We start from the raw sequence: 17,414 nt of genomic DNA, 5'->3' as shown, positions 1-17,414 counted from the left end.
AAAAAGATAGACAGGTGACATTTTGCAGAACAAAGAGTTACTCTTTTTTTGACTTTTATCAAAACTATCTCTGACAATCAGGATTTCAAACCTTTACAAGCGTGGAGGCTGTGGTGAAAGGAAGCTATTATTAACAGCAGCGATATCAGCGAACATCCATGTACAATATCCAGATATGAATGACATTCTCTGCTGATTTGGAAGATTGTCTTCTTCTGACTCACTGAGCCACATCCTTTACACTGACAGAAGACAAGAGCTTTGTAAATATTTGATTCCATCAAGCTTAAAATTCAGTAATATCAAATTCAGAGGCAGTGGAACGACATGGTTTGAATCTTTCTCGGCTTTGGATAACTTTATGTGTATATGGGGATCCGAAACTCATTGCTTTGAGATAGAAGACAGAATTTGAACTATCTGTTCTTACCAGAATTTTTGCCATTTCTGATAAGATACATATCTATACTTTGTGTTTTCTAATATAATAGCTTTTTTGACACACTTTTGTTTCTCCAAGTAATTCCTCTTGAGCATAATTTTTCCAACTGTCTATACAAGACGAACGGTGTAAAACCATGTTTACACTGAAAGTATTTTGCGCACCAGTTTCCATGTTAAGTCAGGGGTACAGTAAACGGTAAAAAAAAGGTTTTAAATTGATTTGGTGATATATCACGATACTTCATTTGGCGATACTTGTATCGATTCAAATCAGACTTGGCAATATTTCATGAATTATTTATGGGGGTCCTTCACCGTCTTACTTTTGATTTCCACTTTTTTTTCTTCAAGTGCAAAATATTTTATAGTGAAAACAGAACAATGTTTCTTAATTTACCAAAAGAAATGCACCATGAATTTGCTTTGGTAAAAGCAACGTGTACATGAGATAAAGTTGCAGTGCTTAATGCTGTGATCATTAATTAAAAATAATGTTACCATTTTATTACAATGAATTCATATTCAGGTAGAGATTTTTTTCCTAAGTCATACTCTAAAAAGTAGTTAAAAATTGTCCAGGTAAATTCTTAGGATAAATCCTGATATGTATTGTATCATGAGCCAGATATCGCGATACTTATCGTATTGACAGACTCTTGCCATTATACACCATCTGCCTAATTTGTCAAGAGAGTGGCTGTTTTCTCTGAGTTCAGTATAAAGAGGAACTACAAACGGGACATGTTAACTACGATAAGCTAACTGGGAAATAATTATGCATCTTATCTAAGTTTAAAATTTACAAAAATATTGGTAAAAAATGATATTGCAGTTTTTATTTTCACTGTGAAGAAAATAAATGTGTCATTGCAATGGCAATCCCATTAAATAGTTCATTTTCATTTATTATTTTAAGGATTCAAATAATGCAACCTGATTTTTACCTCACCAAGTCTGCCCTTCTCTGAAAAAGTTAGTCGCTCCTGGTTTTAAAATAAGCTTAAAGCACATAATTTTTAATTTCAGTTTCACAATACCATCCCTATTACTGTTTAAAGGGAAAGTTCTTAAAAGTTTTTAATTGCAAGTAAATCTGCTACAGTAGGAGGATCTTATTTGATTTTATTTTGAAAGGAACGTGCTGCCATAAGTAGAAGAAGCTAAAGTTGTTTTTATAAAAAAAACAAGACTTATAAGTATAAAAAATATGAAATTGTTAAAAGAATGACTTAATAGTCACACATACATAAATAGAAAGTATTTTTCTTGACAGTGAGGTGGAATTTTATGGATCTCACTGGTCTAAATGGGTCTTTTAGTTTGAAAACCCCTGGTCTAAGCAATAGTACGAAAAACTAAGACTTAAGATCAACATTTTCTTTTGTATGTAACTGGCAAAAATGACTCAAGCAGCAGATTCTGCGCACAGTTACGCACTGCAACCCTAATCTTCCACAACACAGTGGGAGAACAAAGCCTGTGAATCATCCACACAATCTCTCAAATTGATTTGGTTTGCTTTTGAAATTGTCTTTGGTTTCGACTTTGATCAGGAACAAATGGGTCTGCCGCCTCCACTCACAGTCTGGCTGTTTCTCAGGTTCTCAGTGACTTCCTGTCTCCTTATCGTGCGATAAGGACACGTTCACACACCATACTAGGGCGATCCACACAGACTTTTTTACTCCCAGAGAAGTCTGGATTTAATTCAGTTTTTTCTCTTTGTTCAGAGCAAGGATGAAAAAACTCTGGGAATCACTTTCAAGCGGTTCAAAGTTGTAAAGAAGCTGAATAGAAATAAATGACTTGCTGTCACAGTGTTGTGAGTGTGGTGCCGTTTCAAGGTAGGTATCACAGCATTTCTTTACCACTGCAAAGTGTTCTCACATAGAACAGACTCTTCCATTCGTCCACAGATCTCTGGGTTCGTTCATGTTTTTTCTGATGCTTTTAAGAACTCTAGACAAATTCTTGTGAAGAATGATGCAATGAAAGGGAACGTACAGCATCTTTCCAGTAGATCCCTGTGTTGATGGTTGTTGAATCACTTTTCATTGAAGTTAGCGTCCTGCAGTGTTTAATAGGATGCACTACAGCCCTTTGCCAGCTTCCACCAAAAATGAACATCATCACTCTAATGACCTCACAGCTGGGAACTGTATTCATGCAGACAGATTTCACCAGACGGAGAACAAACACTTCTCCTGTAGAAAATAACAACTTCAAGAAAAATAAGTGAAAATTGTAAATATATTTAGTTTTTTTTTCCATACAGATGGGAGTGGTGTTAATATATTTAACATTTTGCTAATCTGTGCTTTCTTATGCTACATTAGCTCTGAATGTATCAAATTTGTGTCCGCCAACTTACCTTTGATGTAATTTGCTGTTGGAGATTTGTCCAAAAATGTGTTCATGAACTTGCAACTGTCTAGTTTTTAGCCTCATTGCTACATGGAAGGAGTGATTGTTTATGATGTTGAGAGATCCGGTTTATTTATTTTGAAAAGTTCTACAAAATCATTCAGAGACTCTCCCAATATGGTGAGGTTCCCCATCTACTGTAGGAGCCACATGTGAATGATGACTGCTTTCAGCGGTACTTCTGTCTCTTTGTGACCCAGATTGATGACAAAGAAATGTTCAACTTTCGAATTATCTCCTCATGGGTCGCCGCAGCAACTCAGCTTTTCATTGATCAGCACATTTAGTTTGGCAGAGAGTTTTTAGTCAGATGCCCTTCCTGACACAACCCTGTTTTTTATCCGGACTGGGTACATGCACATGGAGACCAAGACTTAAGACCCCTTGTGGCTACATAGTGGCGTGAAGGATCTTGCCAAAAGACCCACACTGGATCTAATGTATGCCAGTCTCACACTTAACCAAATAAGCTATCCAGGTGCAGTTTGACGTGAAAGAAAAATATCAGTTCAGAAGTAGTACAACCAGTGGATTACAACAGCACATCACAGGCCAAAGCTGAGTACTTGATTGGTTGATGTGATGCAGTTCTTTGACAAAGTTCATACCGTGACATTGAAACTAGGGTTTCCACGATTAGTCAGTCACTGCTCACTTAACAACTAATTAATAGTCGAATAGTGTTTTTTTTTTTTACCTCCTCAAAACTACGGTGCACGCTTTCCAATACCACATCTGCTGTTGTCTTTGACACACATGTGCAATATCACTAATCCTGGTCAGTAGTGAAAGTACCGATAGTATACCATATTTCTTCCAATAGTGGCTGATCTCTAAAAGACTACAATAAACACTAGGTCTTAAAAATGTTTGTTACATTAGACACCGGTCTCTAATAGTAGCCGGACCCCTTTAAGACAAACCCACCTCAGTGTGCACGGTCGTGCAGATGTCAGGTGTTAGTAGTATTTGTGAAGCTATGGCTAAGAAACGCTCACTCGATTTAGTGTTTATACTTCCTGCGGTGGCATACACCAAAGAACATTCTGGTGAGGAATCTGCACTACATTTTGAGATGGATCCTAAATGGTGCCCCTGCCCCCGCGACCCGGTCCCGGATGAAGCGGAGGAAGATGGATGGATGGATGGATCCTAAATGTATCCAAAAATGGCGCAAGCAGGTGGTGATACTGAGTAGACGGCTGCAGGAAACGAGCAAACGATTTCCTGGTAGGGGTCCAAAGAAGGCAAGCGACAAATTAGAAGAACTGGTTTGAACATGGATTATTGAGCAAAGATGGAAAGGTGCGGGTGTCTCCAAGAGAATGATCCACATGAAAGCAAAGAGGATTTTTAATACAGAGATTGATGATGCTTCAAATAGAAATGATCATTCACAACCAGTACTAATCATAGCATAACATTCAATAAATCTTGAAATGTTCATCTGGTGTTGTTTACAATTCTTGGCCGAATTTCATGGCAAAATGATCACCACTTAGCCTGTGATGGAATCGTCGGTCTCCAATAAACTCAGACTGGCTGCCACATTTTTGGAATAAATGCTGTGGCTACTACTAGAAAATTATGGTGAATGAACTCTGAAATCATTGCGCTGTGATGCCTAAAATGCGCTACTACCAAACCAACGCACCATGCCCAACCTCTGATCCCGTCTGTACATTGTCTCAACAACTGTATACTCCTAAAAATCCCTTTGGTGTGAACGCAGCTTTCGTCTGACTGCATGTATCAAGCTGCCATGTCAGTACTGTGATAGTTCACTACAGAAACATCCGCCTGCACGTTTTGCTTATCTCTCAGATTAGCTGCTGCCATAAGCAAAACTAGCAGAAGGAATGCAAGCTTTTACAGTGAGCCCTGCACTTACACATCACACGAAGAGATGGGTCTTAATTGTATATGATAACAGATTAACAGAGAGCTGTGTTCAAACATACACCATCTGCTGTGAGACAGAATTACATAATGCATGTTCTGCAAGTGGAAAATATTTAGCACGTTTTGCTGTTTAACGACAACTTCTTGTAATTCTGTCTCTGCACCACACTAGATACAGTGTTTCATAATTTGATTTAAAAAAATGTATGACTAAAGATATCCATCGACAACACTCTAACAGTGATAAGAGTAAAATATTCCTTTTTCAGTCAAACTGACAGTGTTGGAGGATATAGTTCCTCCACAAACAGAAGCTCAAAACCCATTTTCTTGATTCCAGAGGCCTGTCAAAAGGCCAGAGGAGGAGCTCACCTGTGCAGGAATAGTCATCGATCCTGATGTAGCCTGTGTGGCAGATGCACATGAAGGATCCTGGGGTGTTAACACACATGGTGTTTTCTCTGCAGTAGTGTTTTCCTTCAGCACACTCGTCAATATCTGAGGAGAAAACCGAGAGAAGAGAGAGGGAGAAAACAAAACTGCATGAGAAGAAGTGGAGTCTACTTTAAGACATGACAAATGAAGTGATTTATGGTTTGCAGTTGATCAAATACTGATTTCCCACCATGGAGGTCAGTGATTTAAGCTACTTTTTTTTGTTCCTACAGGGTTTTGTCACTGGAGCTGATTGCTGTTACTTAGTTGTTTTGGTTATTTTGTCTCCCTCTTTCTGGCAGCCAGCAGTGTACAATTTTGTCCCACTGCTTCTAACCGCGCGAGTGCCTGAAGTCTACCGCACAGCCAGTAAAAAGGGCTATTTGTCTTCATCAGGGGGAGACAAGAGATCGGCATGCAGATGGTGTATGAAAGTCGAGAGCCGAGCACCAAAGGTTGCGTCGCTCGATTTTTTAAACCCTTAAAAGAAAAGCCCTCTACAAAGCGGCTTTTTTAATCTATCCTGTCCGGCACATCTTGCTGCTTTGAGCATCATTTAAATGTAATATGCTATAAACAGACAGCATAAAGTACAAATGATCGTACCACTGAATGTAGCGCAGACACTGAATAATTATACTGCCACACATCCTGGGTGTGTTCTTTCACAGTATTGTACTGCACAGTACTGAAAAGATTTCAAATGAATGATGTAAGGGAAAGAATGAAAACTCCAAGACTGCTTTCTAAACAAACTGTTGTAAAAAAAATTTCAATAAACACATTTCCATCTGGAATTATTTTCTCGCAAATGTATAAAATATAATAAAAGATGTTTTCACTTCTGCATATTTTTTTCATTAAAAAAAACTAGGATTAGTTCAAAATAGAAAAAATCCAAAAGACCATTATTAAACTTGGAGAGCAAATCCTCAGAAATTGCAAAAAGTTTAAACCTTAAGAAATGAGTATCTATGCTGAGTTTCTATGCCTAAATGAGCATCTACTGCTCATTTAAGGGATTATCAGGAGTCCCAGAAATATTAGCCCACTTTATATGAAGGCGATCTTTTAGCCATTGAGACATGAGCAATAAAGCATTTATAGAGTATTATCATCTGAGAGTAAATGTAAACGTTAGATTACATATGTTAAAAAAGGAAGGGAATTAAAAATATACGCCTACTTTACAGGAATAATGTTTACCAACTTGAAATGGTTAAATAAGGTTAATTCTTTTTTTTGTATGTATTTCGACCAGATTTGACTGGTTTTATTTCACTTTTAGACAAACTACTACTGAAATATAAGGCACTTTTAAGCAAGACAAAATAGCCATGGAAAAGTCCATCAGTCACTCAGACTGACTAGAGAACTTGTTACTGTGGCTATGCTAACTCCCAACCTTGTTAGTAATATGTTAAAAAAACACAGTCCCACACAACAACATGTTAGCCACGTTAGCTGGTTAACAAAAACACTCAACCCTGTTTGCAAAAAGTGTGGAAAAAAACTGATACCAAGAATAACTCCCTACCTTAGTAACACCTTGAAAGAAAAAGAACAGTCTGACATTGTTACATGTTAGCCTTGTTAGCGTATTCACAATAAAACCCAATCTAGTTCACAAAACTTAAAAAAAATAGACAAATACAGCTAAAACAAATGATGCTGTTGCTTAGCTAACTCTTAACCTTGTTAACAGGTAAAAAAACACACTCTGACACTGCAATATATGCCTACTAGCCACGTTAGCATGTTCACAATAACACTTAATCTTGATTACAAAAAGTAAAAAAAAAAAAAAAAAAAAATACAGATACAGCTTAAACAAAAGTTAGTATGACCTTACTAACTTTTAACTTTGTTAGTAACATGTAAAAAAATGCACAGTCTGACAGTGCAACATGTTAGCCACTTTAGCATGTTCACAATAACACTTAACCTTGTTTACAAAACGTTAAAAAAAAAAAAAAAATGGAGGACACAATTAGGATACAACTAAAACACATTACTATGACTTTGCTAACTTTTAACCTTGTTAGTTAATGCATGGGCTGCACGGTGGCATAGTGGTTAGCACTCTTGCCTCATAGCAAGAAGGCCCCGGTTCCAATCCTGGCTAGGGGATCTGAAACACCAACTGGGACCTTCTGTGTGGAGTTTGTATGTTCTGTTTTTCTTGGGGGACTCCAGCTTCCTCCCACCGTCCAAAAACATGCTTCATAGTTCAATTGGTAAATTCTCCCTAGGTGTGAATGGGTGTATGAATGAGGCCCTGCGACAGACTCGCGACCTGTCCAGAGTGTATCCTGCCTTCGCCCATCAGTCGCCGGGTTAGGCTCCGGCACCCTTGTGACCCCAAAAGGGACAAGTGGCTCAGAAGATGAATGGATGGATGAATGAATGCTCAGTCCGACACTGCAACATGTCAGCGATGTTGGCGTGTTCACAATATCCTTGTTCAAACTTAAAACTTCTGCATCTTTATTGAGTTTCTTGTATTATAGTTTTTGCAGTAGTTTTATTATTAACTATTTTAAATTTTCATACAGTTAATGTGCAGTGAGGTTTAAAAAGGCGTCAAGAAGGGACAGAACCAAAATAGGCCTGACACATCCCTAGATACTCCTAATTTTCCCAGGCACACTCGTCTACTTTCTTTGTTATGAGTGGGCGTCTGCCTTCCTGCTGGTCCCTGTTGGAGCCTTTTACTGACTGCTGCAATTTACCGCACCTCTCATCATCAAGGTAAGTTTCAGTTCAGTAACTGTGCCTCTGATAAATACCCAAGTATGATTCGGTTGGTTGTTTCTCTCAAGCGCAAACTATCTATACAACACATCAAAACAAGGTAACAATGGTGTTGTTCTCTTGTCGGCAAACGCGATAGCTCACTGGTAAAGAGTGATGGGATGTGCAGCTCTAAAGGCTGAGCTCATTTCTTCTCCTGGGTTGAGGTTCTGCCGTGTCGACTTAAATACATAGTATTAAATATACTGCCTTTTGTTTTTGCTTCTCGCTGACGATTCCATATTTGGATCCATATTAGCTGTTGCCGTAGCAACAGCTATTCCTGGGTTCCAAACTGCATGCCAAAACCTTCAAACAGAAGTTGCATAACACAGGAAGGGTAAACAAAATAATCTAGATAATGTGATGCAATCAGCTGCAATGTAATGGAAATGCAGGTCAAAGTGAACAAACCCGGTTGTATAACGTGCTTCAGGGTATCTTCCTTATCAATGGAGCGGGGCAAAAGTGGGCCCTTTTTAGAGAGAAAAGTTCCACAGTCCTTGACGTTACGGATTTATTATTCATTCACTGTATTTGGTGTCTGTGCGAGCACAAGAGGACGTTCACCCCTGAGTGTGTTCTGTGCCAGATGCTTTCGCGAAGAGCACTCGAAATTGAATTTCAATAGATTTGCATTGGCATTCACTCGGCTTGCATGTCCTTGGGTGGAGAACCACCCACTGCCCTGCAAGCTAAGAGCCCAGCACCTGCCAACAACTGAGGCATTCATATTTCCTTTCACAGCCCCATCAATACTTGCTGCCTCCAGCTATTCAGAAGCCTCCCAGTGAAATAATGCAGGCAAACACTATTGAAGTACATGTGTCCTTCACTAAATGAATGAGGGCTAATTAAAACTCTCGCTACCTTTGAAACAGGGAATAAACAGAGCGATGTGGAGGGATTAGGAAGGAAACTGGAAGTGGAGTGAAGGCCAGACAGCAGGGCAGGTAAGTAGAAGATTTATCACAGCAGGCAACAGACAGAAGAAGAAGAGATGTGACAGATGGAAGGAGGGGGAATGACTGAGATTGTGAAAAGGGGCTGCCAAACAAACCATAGAGAGATAAAAATGAAAGAGTCGATGTGGGAGGAAAAGGTGCGTGCGAGAGAGTGAACAATTGAAAAAAAAGCAGAGAGACAGAGATTTAGATGAAGGAAAAGCAGAGGAGAGCAAGAAATCCCCATCAAATTCAGTCTATCTGCAGCAGTAACCTTGAGCGGGGATCTTAAGTAACTGGCTTCCCGCTCTCCGATTGGCCATCCGCAGTATGACTTTGATTTAGAGCCTATTAAGCACTGCTATCCATCCTGGCCCTGATGACAGCACTTAGGTTTGTTAAAACAATATGTTAGGAGGTGAGATGATGAGGGGCGCAGCACGAACATGAGAGGGAGAGCAACCATCTTCATCTCCATTAATGCACTCCATTTTCTTGATTGGCCTGTCACATGGACAAACGTGATGTGCCGGGCAAAGACGGCTGGCGAGGAGTCAGCGGGGGCTTTTATCGTTCAACAGAGCGCTCGGGGTCATTCTGTTGCTGCATTGGTGACGAGTGGCTTAAAAATGGCCGAGATATTATCTTTTAACCTTTGCATATTCCCAAACAACAAGTTAATCAATCACGGTCGCGACAATTTAGTCAAATTGTTTAAAAAAAAAACATTTAGTGTATTAACCCCTGAATGTCCAGCTATAAACCAGCTATAAAATTACCTACATGTAGCATTTACTTAAAAGTAAAAACATAAATGAATAACTTTTCATAGCTGGAAATGAATTTAGGTATTAAGGGGTCAATATTTTTATTTATGTGTTTTTTATTTTTTAAGAAGAAGCAAAACAAAGTTTTAAATTCAGTTTCTCTTTTGTGAACATTTTAAAGCAGGTATATGTGTTTACTTTAAGAAAAACTCCATTAAAAAAATGAAAATTATTTCTTGACACGTATGACAAAAAAATAGACAAAATAAAATGAAAAACAAGTAATTATAATAGTAAGGGTGTCAAATTACCGAATTAATCACAATTAATTACATACAAATTAATGTAGTTGTTTTTTTTAATTCTGTTAATCTCATATTTAATCTATAATTAATATCTATTATGTAAGGAATAATGGGCTGATGGCGTTGGACGGTTGCTTATGCGCATTTATTTCTGACAATGGACATTATCCCCTCATTCCATTATCACTTATCAAAGAAAGATATAAAACAATAATTTCTAATTTTTAGGTTTAAATAAAAAAGATGACTGTTTGATAAACGGTGCGAAGTGTTGTAATGGTAACAGCTATAGAGCCTCCACTGACTTCGCTCTGCTGCAGCAGAGGAAATCTGTATATGATCCAAACATCAAGAGAAGTAAAAAAAAAAGTGTTATTTCAGAGGGAAAGTTCACCTCTTCTCGCTTGTTTTTTGTCCAGTCACAGCAAACAAAGTCTAAATCAGGGGTTCTGGCCCGCCTCCATATTTGGCCCGGCCCCCTGATCAACATCAGAGACCCATGATTTTTCCCCCAGTCTGGCCATACGATCAAGACGCACACAGAACGGGACTTTTTATTCCAGCCTTCTGCAGTCTGAGCCCCTATTCAATACGTGTGGCTCAAATTGTAATCAGATGTTTTTCATTCTATAAAACTGGACTTATTTTCGATGAAGTTTTGAACTTTGAGAGTTTAAACAAGAGAGAAAAGTGTCAAAATGTTCACATTTGTTGGGGAAAGTGAATAAAGTGTGTAGTTAGGAGTTTTACATCTGTAGTCCTAATTTGCAGATTTCACCTTCATGAGTTATTTTTTGAATGTAATTCCAACAATAAATGAGGGAAAACTGTTCTGACAAAAATGTAACATAATATATATATATATATAGCTGCATCAAAAGAAAATACTTAGACTTTTTCAAAAGACTATTTCATTCAAAGGATTTTTATTTTCTGACTTTTTTTCTGCCAAAATCTCACAAAGAGCTATTAATAATTGATTACATGTGACTTTCTGGAAAAGCAGAAATGCTTACGTTTAGACACACCTGCAATTTTTACACCTCTTCTGTTAGTCTAAACCCTGGCCCCCCCAACAGAGAAGAAAACAGTTATGTGGTCCTCACATGAAAAAGTTTGGTTTGAGTTGTTCAATTCCTACAATGCGTTCCCCTTTCTCCTCCTTCTTAGATTCTTTTCTCTTCTGCTGCATTCCAGTCTTCAAAGGGATCAAATCCAGCAAACAGAGTAAAGGAAACTATAAAACTGTGGTAAAATGTAAAAAACAATGCAATGTAGTACTAATAAGAAGAAGTTCTTAATCAATATTTTGTGGATTGCTCAGAAAAGTGCTCCTAGTGTTTTTTTGCTGTGTAATTTAGAGCAATAATATTTTTCCTGAATTGTTTTTTTTTTCATAATTGCTCAAAATTGAAAAAAAATCCCCCATGTTGGTGTAGAAATAAAGGTTTGGAGGACTTTTATAATATAAAAAAAGTCATAAACCCCTTTTTACTGCACCACAATGTCACAAATTTAAATTAAAAATCTCAAAATTAATCTTTCACAGCAATTATTAGGCTAAATTAAAAATAAATTAATTTCATTAATTAATTGCAAAATAAAACTGATGGCATGACAGCACTAACTCTGGGTTAAATTGAAACCGACTTGATGCCAGGTCCTGCTCCAGCACACATACAGGCCAAATCTGTATTTTGCTCCGCTTTATCCTGGGTCCTGTTGTGCTAACACCTTCTTTTTTGCCACCAGTGAACATTTAAGACATTCTGAACCTGCGTCAAAAAGGAAGCAGCAGCTTATCCCTCTCTGCATGCAAACTGAGTACATTCTAGTAGGGGCCGTGCTCACTATCCATGCCTGCAGTACACCAAAGTCTGGCAGAAGCAAGATAACACCAACACTGCCTTTGGATGTCCCACAAAGACGCCCCGATCTGAGTCGTTTAAACCCCCAGCAGCCTGTCACTTCTTCTTCTTCTTCTTATCTCTCTTTTTTTCTGTCAATCCTCACCTGCTTGAGAAAATTAAGATTTTTTTTTATTTTAAATTCTAATATCCTCAAAAAAATGTGCTTAATGTGCTGATAAAAAAAAGTGTCTAAGCAGGAAAATGGTGTCCTGACTGACCACACAGGGTTCCAGTCAGCAAATGATCTCCTGCGGGTCCTTCTGAAGGCCGGAGGAGAGTGTCAGAATGATGCTGCTCATTTCTGCTTTGGGGAAAGTGTAATTGGATAAATATTGGGTTTCAGCTGACATTTAAGTTATGTAGACTTCATTTTTTATCAACTGCAGACAAGCTGCCTTTACTTTGTGTTCGCAGTCTTAAACTGATCGTAGAATTTTCTTTTCAACAAACAGAAGGTACAAGATGTCTTGCTGTTTAGGCCAAAACCTATAATAAACCATATATATATATATATACAAAAGCAGGGTTGGGTAAGTTTAATTGCAATTAATCGCACTGCTGACTGCAAAATTTAATAAGAAATTTCTAAGTATTTGAAAAATTGCTCAAATGCAGAGATGATAATGCTGTTTGCTTCAGTACTAAATCACAATGAAAACTGGACAAGCACTGGCTAAGCAACAGTATGTTCACATTTATTAATCAAGTTTGTTGAATAAATAATTAAAACAGACAAATATATTTTTTTTTTTTGTATCAGGGAACAGCAGACGACTGTTCAGTGTCCCTGTTGAAGAGAGATAAAACAGATTCACCAAAAACACTGCAAGTAAAGAAAATCCATTTACAGCTATGATTTTGTACATGGAGTTTTATAGTCTGGCCATGTTTTACTTAAATGGAAAATTTGAATGAGAAATCAAATTGATTTGAAAGTTCTACTTTTAGTTTTTAGAGTCTTGCAGGGTCAAACCCCGACGTGCATTGTTGACCTTTTAACCTCATACTCTTCGGCCTAATCCTTGAAGTGTTTTCTAGCAAAATCTTTTAAGTGTTCCAAAAACTCGCTTTAACACTGCTTCATTTTAGTCCTTCTTTTACTACATTGTACTTTGCTTTTAGTTTTTTTCATTTATATTATTGGATTGTATTACCTCTCTGAGATTTAATTCTATGCTCCTTTTGTAAAACACTTTGTGGATCTTTCTGGGAAAAGTGCTATAGAAATAAAGCTATTCCATTATTTTCTATTCCATTCCATTCTATTCTATAATAATACACTTTTAATGTAATTATGAATGAACATCCCTTTTAGTGCATTTTAGTTTCGGCTAAAAACACAATAATTAGAATCAAAAGACCCTTTCACAAAAGATCAAAAGATGATTAGATTGGAATTTCATATGCCTGTTATTATTTTTTGTATTTATTGTAGAACGTTAAACAGCTGAAAGAAACGTATTCTCTGAATCTACGTATTTTAACGAATCTAGAATCTGGGAGGAGATTGGAGCATACAAAGAAATAAAAAAGAAAGCATTCAAATAGTGTAAAATTACATCAAAATCCAAGTAAATCACAATCAGTTAAGTAATGAATAGCAGATACTTAAAGTGACGGAAAGAAAGATTGCTGCATAAACTGTTTGCATTCCATAAAGCTGCTCCTTTCACAATGTGATCAATCACATTGTAACCTGACTTCAAACAGCAAACAGTAAGTACTAAAATCTTGGTGGGGGGGCATTTGTGTTGTCAGTAGAACTGCCAAAAATGTCATTTTTTCCCCTTCAATTTGTTGCAAAAAAGCACCCCCGGTGCCACCTATTTAGCAAAACACAATAACTCCCACATAGAAATAAAATGCTTCGCCATCACTTGTGGATGCTTTGTGCAAACATCTGCCAGTCTTTGAAGTCTGAGTGGGTGTGCGGTCATATATCATATTAATCGTGCCCTAAAAGCAGTTTTGTCTGCCTGAAGTTTGGCCGAGCGGAAACCAGACAAAACAATGCTGTTAACAAGCAGCAGGCGTAAACGGGGCTTTGCTTTCCATCACGGCTCTAGTTAATATGGGAAATGTTTCAATCGATGGAGCATCATCATCAATCACCTGTCATTGCGGGACTATTTGTCTCGCCGGCTGAAGGTCTAAATAATCAGAGAGAGGAAGCACAAATTACATTCAGAGCTCTTTGAAAGGTTGATGAGAGTCTAACACCTAGTAATGATATCTTTGTTTCGCCGTGTCAATAGCTGCTTTTTTTATTGCTGTGATTTCTCCTACAGATTCCCTACACCCAACCAGTTAGTTTTGTCAGAACTAACTGCTTTCATCTGCTTCCTTGTGTCTGGCTTCACATTTGACATTTAGTTTTCAAAGAATGCTTCTTCTTCATTTTAATGCAAAATCAAAAACCTGTTGTTTTCTAGGGCATAGTTTCTGCAGAGCGGCAGGACTTTTTTAGAAATCCACCTCTTAGTTGTGGTTGGGACTGTTAGAGTAAGCCTACCCCATTTCACATCAGCCCTCTGTTAAAACTCCCTCCCGCTAGCTTTGCAGCCACTCACGCTCAAAAATACACAGAAATTATGTTTTAAGCTTATACATGTCCTCAATCAAGAGAAAAATGTCAAAAGAACATGTTAAAAACACCAAAAACATGACTGGATTGCAATGACTTTTAGTTCACTTAGTTTTTTCACTCGGAATAACGAATATTATACTCTTGAAAGGGTGATGCCCCTTAGTACATGTGTTGTACCTAGTGAAATAACACGTGTACTATGGGATAACACATTTCCAAGAACATGATATCCTATTGTATATGTTGTACCAAGTGAATCAAAACATGTATAATGAGATTAAAACATGTACTATGAAATATCCCGCTTTTGAAAGCATGACATCCCATAAAACGTGTGTTGTGACAAGTAAATCGACACAAGTACTATTGGATATCCCACATTTCAGAGCATGATATTTCAAAGTACATGTGTTGTACCAAGTGAAATGACACATCCACTATGGGATAAGGGTTGAGTTAGCCAGTTTGGAGTTCTTTATGCATATTAAAGTACTTCAACTGCTATAACCGGCTTCGGATTACGATCTAGAGCAAGTCATAACACACATGTACTATGGGACTTCATGCTCTCGAGAGCATGAAGTCCCATAGTACATGTGTTGTACCGATTGAATCGACACATGGGAAACATGTGATATGGAATTTCAAGAGCATGATATTCAGTGGTATATCTGTTGTACAGAGTAAAACAACAAATAATATGAAATATCACGCTCTCAAAGGACTGGTATTCCATAGTAAATGTGTTGTACCAAGTAAATCAACATATGTACTATGGGATAGCACATGAACTATGGGGTATCACTATCTCAAGAGGGTGGTGTCCCATGGTACATGTGTTGTACCAAAGGAATCGACACACGTACTATGGAATAAAACATACACTATTGGATTTCATGCTTAAAAGAGCGTGATATTCCATTGTTCATATGCTGTACCGAGTGAAACGTCATACGTACTATGGAATAACACATGTACTATGGGATGTTATGCGTGATATCCCTTGGTACATGTGTTGTACCAAGTGAATTGACACGTGTACTTTGGGATAACTCACTCTTGAGAACGTGATATCCCATAGTACATGTGTTGTACTTCTGTTCCTTGGAGGAGAGGAACGAGGTACAACACATTTTTTGCCCGCTCCACAGTGGTTTAGATGAAGAGCGGCCACCAAACAGAGGATGACGCAGACAGAGCTATATAAACAAGGGGCGGGACCGCCCCGCCCATCTATACGCACCGTCTGCCCTAAAATGCATGACTACAGGTGTCTTGAGTCGGACATGTGAGAGTATGATAGAGATACGATAGCATGATATCCCATAGTACATGTGTTGTACCTTGTAGTGAGGGCACTTGGATAGGAACTGATGTGGTGGCGAACAGCAAGAAAGGGGGAAGCTTTAAGAGGACGGACTTGTATGCAGCCGGAGGGCATGAGCTACTGTTATGAGTGAATAAAGCTACTGTTGAAAAGCTACGAGAGACTCCACAATCCTTGGTCACGGCACACATAATACTACATACCTCATTCCATTCCTTCAGGGAACACAAGTCATAGACATAACATTTTGTTTTGAACCTGCAAACATCTTAATACCAGTGAAGGATCCACTGTAGATCAAGGGCTACATGATTTTATAACACGAAGTGATAACACGAATGAAAAATACTGTTAAGCATTATAGTGCTTTTATGCTGAATTGTAAAAGTTTATGGGAATGATCATGAAAACAAAAAAGTGCCTTTTATTAGACCATGGAAGAATGAGTTGATTATTTAGCCAACATATATTTCATAACTGTTGAAGAGCATAGTTGGAGCAATACAATCTACTTTAGTCTTCATTCATTTATCGAGGGGGGACATTCCATAATTAACCTGTGATAGGCGAAATCCACAAACAAGGATCGTAGATGTTTAAGGGTTGTAAAACCCCTCACTTTATACACTTTTCTCAAGACATGAACTTTTCTACACTTTCATCCTTTGCTTAAATTCTCAAAGTTCAAACTTTCAGAGAAAAATAAGACCAATATTATGGATAGAAGACAAAGATTTGCTCACGATTGAACATTTTTGTAGCAATCAGAATACATTCTATAGCAGAGACACAGCATGGACTATAGTGATTGACAAAGTTAACAGCCAATCAGGTAGTAGGACAGTGTGCTCTGTTAAAAAAAAATAAATAAAAACTATAAACAACGAGACTGCGAAAGGTGAACCATGATGTAGCGACGGGACATTGTATTGACTTGTTCTTTAATGTAGGAAATTTAACACAAATTATTTTATTTTTGAAAAATCACAAGTTAAATCTATTAAAGTTAGTTCAAAATGGAGTTGATAGCCTTGATAAAAAAGTTATGGAGTTCATTAATTCAGAGTTAAGCTTGCACTTACAATGTAATGCCAATAATCCAGCTTCTTAGTACATGCTGCAATCTTAGAGCAGATCATCTAAAAGGCTGCTTAAGCTTTAATGGTAAAGTTATCTGCAAGTAGCAAAAAGTTCCGTCCAAGGATGAAACAGGAATTAATTCAAACGGCTATCTGCACAAGGAGCAGACTGAAAAGTTCTCTTATGTGGTATTTAGACTGATACTAGTTTAGCAGTGCTTAGATACTGTTTTTGACACTGGAGGGAACCGTCTACACGACGGGGGGGATTATTTGTGTTGGGTGACATTTCAGTGAAGTCACAAAGACACACACACTGAGGAAGTCGGGCAGGATGTGTAAATGTTTCTCTGTGTGTATCTGTGTGATTCATCTCAGTGGATGGGGGTCAGAGCCCTTGCTGGTGGGGGGGCTCAGAGGCCCAGGGCTCATCCTGGCAGTGATTGAGGTATCGAGTGAGCCGCGCCCCTCAGTAGGTGCCAATTAGCCTGTTGCCA

At 38.0% G+C, this 17,414-nt stretch overlaps 1 protein-coding gene across 1 annotated transcript in view; it reads right to left on the bottom strand.

Moving 5' to 3' along the window:
• Positions 1–17,414, bottom strand: part of nell2a (neural EGFL like 2a) — a 126,821-nt gene that overhangs the window by 58,448 nt on the left and 50,959 nt on the right. Inside the window, exon 13 of the mRNA XM_024282195.2 lies at positions 5,143–5,268. Coding sequence (XP_024137963.1) covers positions 5,143–5,268 — 126 coding nt within the window. The remainder of the gene's footprint in view (positions 1–5,142; positions 5,269–17,414) is intronic.

This window comes from Oryzias melastigma, linkage group LG6 (genome assembly GCF_002922805.2).
Source record: "Oryzias melastigma strain HK-1 linkage group LG6, ASM292280v2, whole genome shotgun sequence".
Classification (NCBI taxonomy): domain Eukaryota; kingdom Metazoa; phylum Chordata; class Actinopteri; order Beloniformes; family Adrianichthyidae; genus Oryzias; species Oryzias melastigma.
The sequence above is the reverse complement of the archived record's forward strand: the minus strand, read 5'-3'. Positions and strand labels throughout refer to the sequence as shown.